The following is an 11,146-nucleotide window of genomic DNA, read 5'->3' on the forward strand; positions in this document are numbered from 1 at the left end:
AGGAATACTAAAAGCCGGAATCTCTAAAACCAGGAATACTAAAAGCCGGAATCTCTAAAACCAGGAATACTAAAAGCCGGAATCTCTAAAACCAGGAATACTAAAAGCCGGAATCTCTAAAACCAGGAATACTAAAAGCCGGAATCTCTAAAACCAAGAATACTAAAAGCCGGAATCTCTAAAACCAGGAATACTAAAAGCCGGAATCTCTAAAACCAGGAATACTAAAAGCCGGAATCTCTAAAACCAGGAATCTCTAAAACCCGGAATACTAAAACATATGGTTAATGATATATATCTGTCTATCTTCTATCTATGTCAATGTCTTAAATTTTTTTTCAGGGGGTACATTCAATAAAATCAACAAGAAATAGCACATTTTCCCTTCATATATGCTTTTACAAACAGGTTCAGGTGATATTTGACAACTCCATGCAAGAGGCTAGGGTTGTTTTTGATATTAAGGTACAGTCAATAATTGATCATGGCATGGTGGCTACATCATATCCAACTGAAGTGACATGAAGGATTAAAACATATGACAAACACTCACAATTTGTGCAGTGGTTATAGTAGGAGACGAAATGTATTTATACCTTGAAGAATGTACATCTTCTGTGATACCATCTCTATTCTCAGCAACATCGATGGATTCCATCTGAAATAAAATCAGTAAGTAGTAATTAATCCTAAAGAGATTTATATTTTACCTTGGGCAACATTAAGGTGGTGCACATCATATAAGTTTGGCACCTATTATAAGCTAGAAAATTAAATCATATTAAATACATCATATTTACCTCTTTAAGATCTTTGTCAACATCAATTAAACACTCAGGTGCTGAGATGGTGCTGTCATGTTTACTGGAACTTGGGTCCTTGTTCACATCAATTAAACACTCAGGTGCTGAGATGGTGCTGCCATGTTTACTGGAACTTGGGTCCTTGTTAACATTAATTAAACACTCAGGTGCAGGGATAACTGCCAATGCCTCCCCACTAGACTCACAATCTGGGCACACAATGGTTAATGCTTCTTCAGCAGAAACTCTTTCACTTGGTATAAAAGATGAACAAGCTTCAAAAGCTTTGCTAATCTTTGACCACTGGGTTAGACGAAGGGAATCATATTCTACAGAGTGTCTTGGTTTCTTTTTTTGCTCCATTAGCTTTCGAAGTTCATCCTTTACTTCTGAAAAGCTTTCGAAACCACATTCTTCTATCTCTTGGGAATATGGGTATTCAACATCAGGATTAACTAAAAGAAACAACACCATACCAAGAGACCAAATGTCAGACTGTTTCAGTTCTTCTAAGGAAAAAGAAATAGTTTGGTCAGAGATTAGCAATGCCTCTGGTGCATTATAAACAAGTGTTCCCCTTTCAAGATTTTTAGTTCTGGTGTGATTAAGTGTAGCAGTTTGATTCATAATTGAACGGCTTTCCCCAAAGTCAGCCAGTTTGCAAATTATATTCTCTTTTGACCAGGCCTTTTCCATTTCGTCAGGATCTGTCAATTGAGAATAGTGAGTGTTGGAAACCAGAATATTTGCAGCCTTAATGTCTCTGTGGGCGATGTTTCGCTTGTGAAGGTAGGCAATCGCTGTGATAATATCTTGTGCAATCTTTGGCTGAAGAAAAAACAATTGCTCACAAAGTTTCCACTGCACACAAAATCGAGGTATTCCATCAAACAAGTGACACGATCACCATTAATTCCCAACGGTTGAAAGTCAAAACAGGCGTACTCTAGCATTACTGCTATGGGACTCGAGCAAAAGCCCTCAACTTTAACAATGTGCTTACATTGCAATTCACTGAGAATGCGTACCTCTTTGGTAAATAATAGTTTGTCTCGTTGTTTTTTCTGGCATTTTAATTTCTTTAATACAACGAGTCTGCCCTTAAATTTAGCTGAATATACATCACCAAAACTTCCTTCACCAATTTTGCACTTCTCTTGCGCGTCTGTCCATATAAATTGTTTTACACCAGGTATAACAATGTCTGCGGCTGGGGTTCCAACTTTTAAAATAGGTAACTTAGCACTCATTTATATGGAAATGCTTAAAAAACATTTGCATATAACCCAAATACGCGTTCGAATTCGATGAGCACGAAGCAGAGACCACGAGGCTTGTTTTTTCTAGTGCCCGCAATCTTATCAGCGGTCAATATTAATAACATAAAATAACAAATATAACAGTAAACATTTAACAATTATTCGCCGAATTCGAAGGCGAAGTGAATATCGCTGAATAAAAACCGAGACGAATAGCGTTGCCAGCATTTACAAAGATGCCAGCATTTTCAATATTTACTTTTGTAATTGTACTCAAATATAACTATAGCTAGTTTTACAATTTACACCGCGTTGCACTCATGATTGTTATTGGTAATTTACTTAACCATATGTTTTAGTATTCCGGCTTTTAGTATTCCGGGTTTTAGAGATTCCTGGTTTTAGAGATTCCGGCTTTTAGTATTCCTGGTTTTAGAGATTCCGGCTTTTAGTATTCCCGGTTTTAGAGATTCCGGCTTTTAGTATTCCTGGTTTTAGAGATTCCGGCTTTTAGTATTCCTGGTTTTAGAGATTCCGGCTTTTAGTATTCCGGGTTTTAGAGATTCCGGCTTTTAGTATTCCGGGTTTTAGAGATTCCGGCTTTTAGTATTCCGGGTTTTAGTATTCCGGGTTTTAGTATTCCGGCTTTTAGTATTCCGGGTTTTCGCGTTCCCCGTTCCGTTCCCCGTTCCGTTCCCCGTTCCGTTCCCCGATTCCCCGTTCCTGGTTTTAGAAATAGCCAATACGATTCTAAACTTGCTCTCCACAACCTGTATCGCTACCTTTGGACTTTAGGTCCAAGGATGAACTATTTATACTAGTATTTGACGCGTACGATATGCTGGCATGCTGCGCTGTCCTTCTGAAATCATTGGAGCTTTGTCGAAGATTTCTATGAAAGATTCGGTATGTCTGTAACTTCTTGTATTTGCGAAACGGTTCAATCCGCACTCGCTGTGGATGATTTAGCTGTCTTACAAGACTGTTGGGCTACCCTTGGGGAAAATCAACGCTGTATCGGAGAGTTTGGTTTAACCGTTTGAGCAGTTGCTAAGCGCCATAGGCCCAAATCGTGTGGTAGATTCTTGTATTTTCTCATTAAAAAAGAAAAATTGAAATATAGTAGAGTAAAAAGTCGTTTCATTCAGCTTGTACGTCAGCGTTGTGTTCATTTGTATATATTTGTGAAGTTCATGCATAATTAATCATACAAAAAGCATCATATTGCTCCATTTGGGTCATATGGCAGCCTTTGCATATCCAATGCAGACCACGGCAATCTGTGTCATTTGATACAGTATACTAGTACGGTTATTAGTTTTTACTATCGAGCGATAAAAGATTGATCATGTAACGAAGGATGAATGCCATTACTGTTCTTTTTGTCAGGCGTGACCGCAATTGTTTATGGGTTTTTTGAGGCACTCTATATACAACTTTACATTTTCGTTTTACAGCTCATCTTAAGATCATGGGGAAGATAATGTATATCGTAAGCTTCGTTATGTTTGCAGCTGATCTGGGCACAGATATTTACGTGGCTATTAAACATCGCGAGAATGGTGATCAAGGGTGGTTTGCTTGGACACTAGTTTTTACTGTCATTCCTCTTGTCATCAGCGTTTTGGCGCCTTGCTATGCAAAAAAACTATACGAAGTTCGTGATATTGGAGATACTCTCGTTATAGCACGTTATATGGAGGCAATGTATGAGTCCGCTCCACAATGGTGCTTTCAGGTTTACATCATGTTACTTAAATGGGAATTCCCATAGTATACCATACTGTCCACCGTGTTTTCCCTTCTTGGCTTGACTTCGAGTACTATCGGCCTTGAAAGAAAAATACTGGAAGACGAGTATAATAACTTGCTATTCTTTGCTTTATCTTTCTTGCACGAGCTGTCTGGTTTCATTTCTCGATTCGTCGTAATTGCTGTCTTTGCGTACGCATTTACGCGGCTGTTTTTGGCTATTGCCTTTGCCGCTCATTTTGTTGCCCTCGCGCTGACTCTAAATTACATCGAAAAACATTACTTTGGCTCCAGGGAAGATTTTAATCATATTTTGAAATCGTGCGTTAGTGTGTGGGGTTTTATTGTTCATCGTTTTCGCATATGCTTTTATCCCGTTTTTGTTATATCCGTCCAAGGCACTTTTCACCGCACTGTTTAAGGATGATGAAAACCGAATGCAAACACACTATAAATGGACATACATCGTGATTGTCGTAGTGAACATTATTATGGTAATCATGATTGCCGCCTTTGACCCTATACGGAAAGACACCCATATGGGTGCAGTGAGACCATTGGTGACGGAATGCGTATTAGGTGCAATGGCAGCCAACTTGGGTTTGCTTATGTTCAAACTTATGTTTAAAAGCTGCATGGGCTTTTGCAGCAGTGACGTCGACCCTGAACCAGCCACAAGCGAACCGGCGGTAATCAGCTCATAACTATGTATGTTCTGACCACTGGTCAGTTTTATTAGCTTTTTCCCAAAAGAGTTTACAGTGGATTTTCAAATATGTGAGAATAGAAATATATACTATCAAATATCAACTTCTTTGTGACTGAAAAATGAGATGTCAGTCCCTTTTTCACAAATATAGGCTAATTGTGGGTTTGGAACTACTAGTCTATGTTATGTTCGTTAGTCTATCTCAAGTACCATAGGAAATTAAGTAACTAGATTTACGCATGGGTAAGGCATGCAGCCGGCCCAGAAACTTGGCAGTATAGTTGAGGTGTTCTGGCAGTAAGGAGCTAAAGGTTCGCAAGCGAAGAGCAAAATCTACAAGCTAAAGTAAAGTTCTGAGTTACTGGGAAAACATCTGTCAGTCGTTTTTTTATTTGTATTTAGTTATTGTAAAGTTTGGTTCTAGAGTTACGCTATATTAATTTACATTTATGTATTTGTTCTATTTAGTCGAACCACGTTCACGTTCACGAATTGCATATCGTCAATTTTGGATTAAAAAATATTATATTCAGATTGTATACGAGTTTATAAACTATTATTGTCGTTGCCATTGGAAAAAGTCTATCTACCGATTCTGAGTGCGTTTTGGACTGTTTTCCCCGCCTCAATTGGGATTACTGTTTGCGTTCGATGGTGTTAGAGCTTACACTAACAGCCTGTACTCTATAATACATTTTTAGCTGCATGTATTTAGTCTGAAGATGTCGCTTGCACGTAATGAGACGAAACGTTACTCGATAAAATAAAAATTAATATGCCTCTTTTGTGAATCATTTGCTGCAGGAATACGTTATAATATATTGTCACCCAACTTGACATGTCTAGTGGGCTTGATTAAAAAAACAACACAAAAAGACCCTTTTCTGCAGCGGTAGCTATATTGGGCTTAGGATTGATGACGGAAAATATGATAATAGCCTTCATGCAGTGGATTAAAAACGCCAAAGATGTACAGAAAATAGAATTTCTATGGATGAATAGAATAGATGATGATGATGATGATGATGATGATGATGATGATGATGATGATGATGATGATGATGATGATGATGATGATGATGATGATGATGATGATGATGATGATGATATGATGATGATGATGATGATGATGATGATGATGATGATGATGATGATGATGATGATGATGATGATGATGATGATGATGATGATGATGATGATGATTATGCACAAAGTGAGAAGGTTTTGGGGATCCACAAGGTGCAAGGAAAATTCCCTGGCGTAACAGTGGCTTAAAGCACCGGGCGCAATCATTGCTTTGACATCAGCCCAGTGAACTCTATATATATGGAAGGCTCGCTCTAGTACATTGCGTAATCAAAAAGTGAAGCCAAACATGGCGGATCATGAAGGCTGCTTGGGTACCGAACCAGACCTCCACGCACGAGCTGTTAAATTTCAAAATGGTGGCAACGTGTAGGAGTTGAACTCGGTCAGTTTTGTAAACACAACACAAATATACGGCATAAGTTACCTCTCTAGAAAGAAAAATATTGCCATGTAAGGTTGTAACAAATTGTATGTATTCATTTTTAAAAACTTCGTAATTTTAAAACTTTGTAACGTCCGAAATGTTAGCTTTTTTATTTTTCGTCATAATTTTATAATTCGTGTTTTTAATTTCCACGCGCGGTTCGCGCATTTTATGCATCGTGGGGGACTGGTTCGGTACCCAAGCAGCCTTCATGATCCGCTATGTTTGGCTTCACACTTTGAACTGGAGCGAGCCTTCCATATATATAGAGTTCACTGCATCAGCCATATAACATAAGATTAGAAAAAAATATGAGACGAATTCGAAGGAGAGGATTGGAAACTCTGTAAAGAAAGTAAGGCCTTGCTGTTTGCCTTTTTCCAGAATAACGCGAAGCTTAAACTCCGTAATATAATTTTTTGTCAGTATTGCTGATCAATAAGTTTTTATCAGCTCTTTTAATTTGTCGTGTAATTTTGCAGTTTAATACGCGTAGGAGCTGTTTTCAGGCCGGTTACGACAATTTGGATACAAGTAGTGATATATAAGTGAAAGAAGATATTTAAAGTGGAAGTCAAGTCCGTTTAGCGCCAGAGGTTCTGCGCATAGATTTAGCTCATAACAATTGAGGGACCTTTGATGTGAAAATTGCCTAAATTTCGCATGTTTCTTATTTTTTCTTAACATAAACTCTACTTCTTATTAATTTAGAAGCGTAACGAACTTAAATAGTGTTAGATATTCACAGTGTCGATTTGTCCCACTATGTTAATATTTTAGCTGACTGTGAAAACAATAAATTTCTAAAGACAAGAATAATTATAATAACTGGAAATTTTCACAGCGGGACAAAATCGTCAGGCTGGTTACGCCACTGGATATTCAGACAGCATATCGTATTTTAAAAAATAGTGAAGTTCAAAATGTAAACAAACAGTTTGTTCAGTACATAGGGCTTTGACTTCCACCTTAACAGATACAAATTATTCCTCGTGTTCGAGTAATTTTCATCTATTTTTCTTAAGAAATTTTGCGGGGCCATTAAAAATTTAAATTAATAAAAATTTTGTCCCATTTTCCCCTGTAATTTGATCGGATAGTTACACTGAAATACTAAATCTGATTGGTTTTTGTGGCGCAGAGCTTCAATGTTATTGGCTTATAAATGATGTGATTAATGCGCAAAAATAGTGCGATTTGCGAATTAATTAGACTATTTTTAACCAATCAGATTGAGAGAAACGCTTTTTATTTAAATTTTTAAATATAATAAAGGATTTAATCATACCATTCATACGTAATTTCATACATGCACAGATGTGGAGGAGAACTCCCGATATTTTACCACGAAATGATGAGTGGCGAAAATTCAAACGAGTAAGTCACTCGTTGTGCCACCTGGCCTTGAACAATAAATATTCATGATGTAAAGAAACGAGGAGCGACGAGTGTTGCTTAAAACATTCCGGGTGCAAAAATCGAGTAACTCGAATCGATGCAATTCATAACTTATGTTATAAATTACGAGCATTCAATTAAACACAAATATAATTTGGACGGTTTATTCCATCAATAGAGCTAAGAGGTTAGGAAGAAACGACGCTGTGTTGTTTATGTATGGATAGATCTTTACACGAATATATTATGTCGATACCAAGTCGATACCTGATATTCTGCAGAGAAGAGACATGGCGTTTTTTTGCCGAACCCTGTAATACTTTGCATGAGCAACTAAAATTATAATTTACCAGCTAACGTAATTTGAGTACTTTGAGTAATTTCCTGTATGATCAAGGGTAATGTTTAACCTAGTACTTTATATTTTTACTGCCATAAGTCAAAACGTTCCCCTTAGCATTATCTATATAACTTTGCACTATTCTTGGATCCCCAGTCTAAATATGCTTTCATGCATGTTAGCATGAACTTTGCAGGTAGGTGCGACTCCCAAACAGCACCCTCTTCGATACGCCCCTGAGTTTAACCATACTGCATGCTAATTTATTTATACATATAGATCACTAGCTAAGGGTACCGTTTTGTATAGTCATTGTAGTAACGTGCCAAAGCAAGAAGAAACGAAGGCAAGTATCGTATAACAAATATAATATAAGACTAAAATACAAAACTGGGCAGTCCTCTTTTTATACCTACCCCAGTATGCATTGCGGTAATCAAAGCATAGTATGTCGCACACTACACTCATAACACTGTCCAAGTTACATAATAAAAGTGTCGCAGAAATATTATATGGCAGAATTGTGAGGTGAATACGACCAATGTAGTTTCACAGCCGTAGTTGATCCCCACCAATTCGTGATAGTTTTCTTATCTTGAAGATTATTGATATCTGATCTACGATGAAGTTTACCATCTTTGACTTGAAACAATGGGGTGTTGTTTTTCTCACTCTCGTCCACAAATGGTAAGAGATCAGTGACTGCACTTGGATCTATTTTCTCATCAGGGTTTTTGTACGCTTTGACTACTTGGTCAACAGATGCTTGTGATGCTTCCACAGCAATTTCGAAATTTTTCTTAAGAAACATAAACAATCTTTTTTGGATGATTTTGTCATTGTAATCGACAAGTATATAAATAGATAAAACTAATGTAAATATTTATATATTTGTATTATATAGCAAATGAATGAAATATTGCAAAATGCTATAGGAAATTGTAAAGTGCAATTAAACTAGTAAAATTGACTGTTGGTTTGTGCTCCGCCCTGGCCCCCGGGAGTATGGTCGATGGAGTATGGACGACTAAACTCAGTCATTTGGCAAATAAACAGGTAAAACATTTGTTAGTTATAAAGTGAATACATAATTTTGGTATATTATTTTGCTACTGTAATGATGTAAAATGCATAAATATGTGTAAGACACTGGTGTAGTTCTGGTGTAGTACATATGTCTTGGGACTCCCGTCGCTTAGGACTAATTTCACAATACACCTCCCTAATGTGCACCCCTGCAAGACCTGGGTGATGGCAACACCTAATGCATCACGTATTAACGAAAATACATTGTCAGTTGTTAATTTCAGTAAACTGTTGAATTCATTTTTGTGAACTCAATAAAAATTGCATTTGGTTTCGCTACAGAATTAAATTATAATAGCGCAATGTAGTAAGTTGTCATTAGAAATATACAATCAAAGGAAGAATATACAGTGGTTTGGCGAAAAGGATAATTAAGGAACCTTGCTGTATATTTTATCATGTTAAAATCAATAGGTTTCAAAACAATTAGCAAAGCACAAAATGAACATTTGAGAGTTTACCTCATCCTTTGTGTTCTTGAGCATTCCATCCCCATAAGCAATCCATTTATCTTTACGTACGTTGGTAACACGAAGACCAAACTTGCTGTCTTCATCATGCATGTATTTACAAAGAAGATCTTATGTTAAACTTGGTGCAATGCTCATTGGTAAAGCCACTCTTGGTGTTCTGAAATGTCGAGTTAAAATCTTACCTAATAAGGCAGCAATTGGTGTAAATCATTGCTTGTTATCAGCTATTGTTGCAGTTCCTTTCAATTTCCTTTCATTGTTTTAACTGTAGTCACGTTTGTTCTAACTGTAGTCATTCTTGCTCTAACTGCAATTTGTGCTTGTTCTAACTGCAGTTATCATTGTTCTAACTGCAGTTATCATTGTTTGTTCTAACTGTAGTTATCATTGTTTGTTCTAACTGTAGTTATCATTGTTCTAACTGTTGTTATCTTTGTTCTAACTGTAGTTATCATTGTTCTAACTGCAGTTATCATTGTTCTAACTATAGTTATCATTGTTTATTACTGTAGTTATCATTGTTCTAACTGTAGTTATCATTGTTTGTTCTAACTGTAGTTATCATTGTTTGTTCTAACTCTAGTTATCATTGTTTGTTCTAACTGTAGTTATCATTGTTTGTTCTAACTGAAGTTATCATTGTTCTAACTGTAGTTATCCTTTTTCTAACTGTAGTTATCATTGTTTATTGTTCTAAATGATAATTTTTACGAGTACAAATTATTGTTAATGGACGATACTCAACGCACTATAGACCTGGAAGTTTATAGATTAAACATATTGTCGAAACAAAGAAAGACTATATCACAGACTTTCATTATTTGCTTGCCAAACCCGCAGGCTACTGCACCCAGTATCGTTTATTAACTATGTCCAAACTACTATGTTTGACCTATTCATAAATATAACAATGAAACTATAGTTAAGCCCACAGGCAGTTACCCGTGTTAGCCGTATCTGGCTATCATTCTCATTTGGATTGCGAGCTCTCAGGACCGAGTAAAAGAGACACCCACCATCCACCCCTTCCTCCACCTTTGGACGGCAAATGTAACGAGATGGAACTGGGAAGTATAGTTGCAACATAATCGAAGTATGTACACAAACTTATTTCTTAATTGGCCGCTTGGCACAACCTTATTACAATGGCTATGGAAATATTCAATTCTCAGCATGAGTGAACTATTCGCATCGATATGCATATAAACATTATCCTCTTTGGACATTACAAGTTAGAAACATTTACTACTAAAAATAAAAAAAAAAATAAAAAAAATATTGTACTAATAATATATATCAATGTCATTATTGCTTTATTTAATGAAATACAAAATAAAGAATGAAGTGGTTGAGGCAATTGCTCTAGGATTAGGTCGCAATTTTACCATAGACCTCACGTTTTCTTTACGAAATTTGATAACCTGGCATAAAGCCAATTCCTATTTACAAATTCACTCTATTTCTGCATATGAGTATATGTACTGAGCCAGATCAGTGTTCTAAGAAAGATTTCCCTGATCATTTCTTCCCAGGGCCCAGCTCAGAGTTTATGTCTTGCAGGGCAGACTAGGACCCAGCTCTAAATGGAGTATATGTTCTAGCCGACTCAGGACCCAGCTCTAAATCCGCGCGGTAAAAGTATATGTCTTGGGCAGATTAGGACCCAGCTGGAAATCAGTATATGTCCTAATCGACTTTTCCCAAGATCCAGCTTTTCAATACGAGCATATGCCCTGGGAACCGCTCAGCACCCAGCTCTTCGCAGATACACAAAATACAGCATATAGAGCAGTTGTCCCACACTTCCATAACC

At 36.8% G+C, this 11,146-nt stretch overlaps 2 protein-coding genes across 2 annotated transcripts; both read right to left on the reverse strand.

Moving 5' to 3' along the window:
• Positions 1-501: 501 nt before the first annotated feature.
• LOC114526104 lies at positions 502-1,997 on the reverse strand. Its single transcript, XM_028547606.1, has 4 exons — positions 1,832-1,997; positions 801-1,631; positions 597-658; positions 502-511 (listed from the first exon to the last, which is right to left on the reverse strand). Exons 2-4 carry the CDS (start codon positions 1,497-1,499, stop codon positions 502-504), a joined length of 771 nt encoding a protein of 256 aa, XP_028403407.1. The 5' UTR covers positions 1,500-1,631; positions 1,832-1,997.
• Positions 1,998-8,282: 6,285 nt separating this feature from the next.
• LOC114526105 lies at positions 8,283-9,675 on the reverse strand. The gene is made up of 3 exons (XM_028547607.1): positions 9,642-9,675; positions 9,322-9,440; positions 8,283-8,573 (listed from the first exon to the last, which is right to left on the reverse strand). The coding sequence occupies exons 1-3, from the start codon at positions 9,673-9,675 to the stop codon at positions 8,283-8,285; spliced, it is 444 nt and encodes a 147-aa protein (XP_028403408.1).
• Between the last annotated feature and the right edge of the window lie 1,471 nt (positions 9,676-11,146).

This window comes from Dendronephthya gigantea, unplaced genomic scaffold, assembly GCF_004324835.1.
Source record: "Dendronephthya gigantea isolate DGI-Jeju-01 unplaced genomic scaffold, DenGig_1.0 000037F, whole genome shotgun sequence".
Lineage (NCBI taxonomy): Eukaryota > Metazoa > Cnidaria > Anthozoa > Malacalcyonacea > Nephtheidae > Dendronephthya > Dendronephthya gigantea.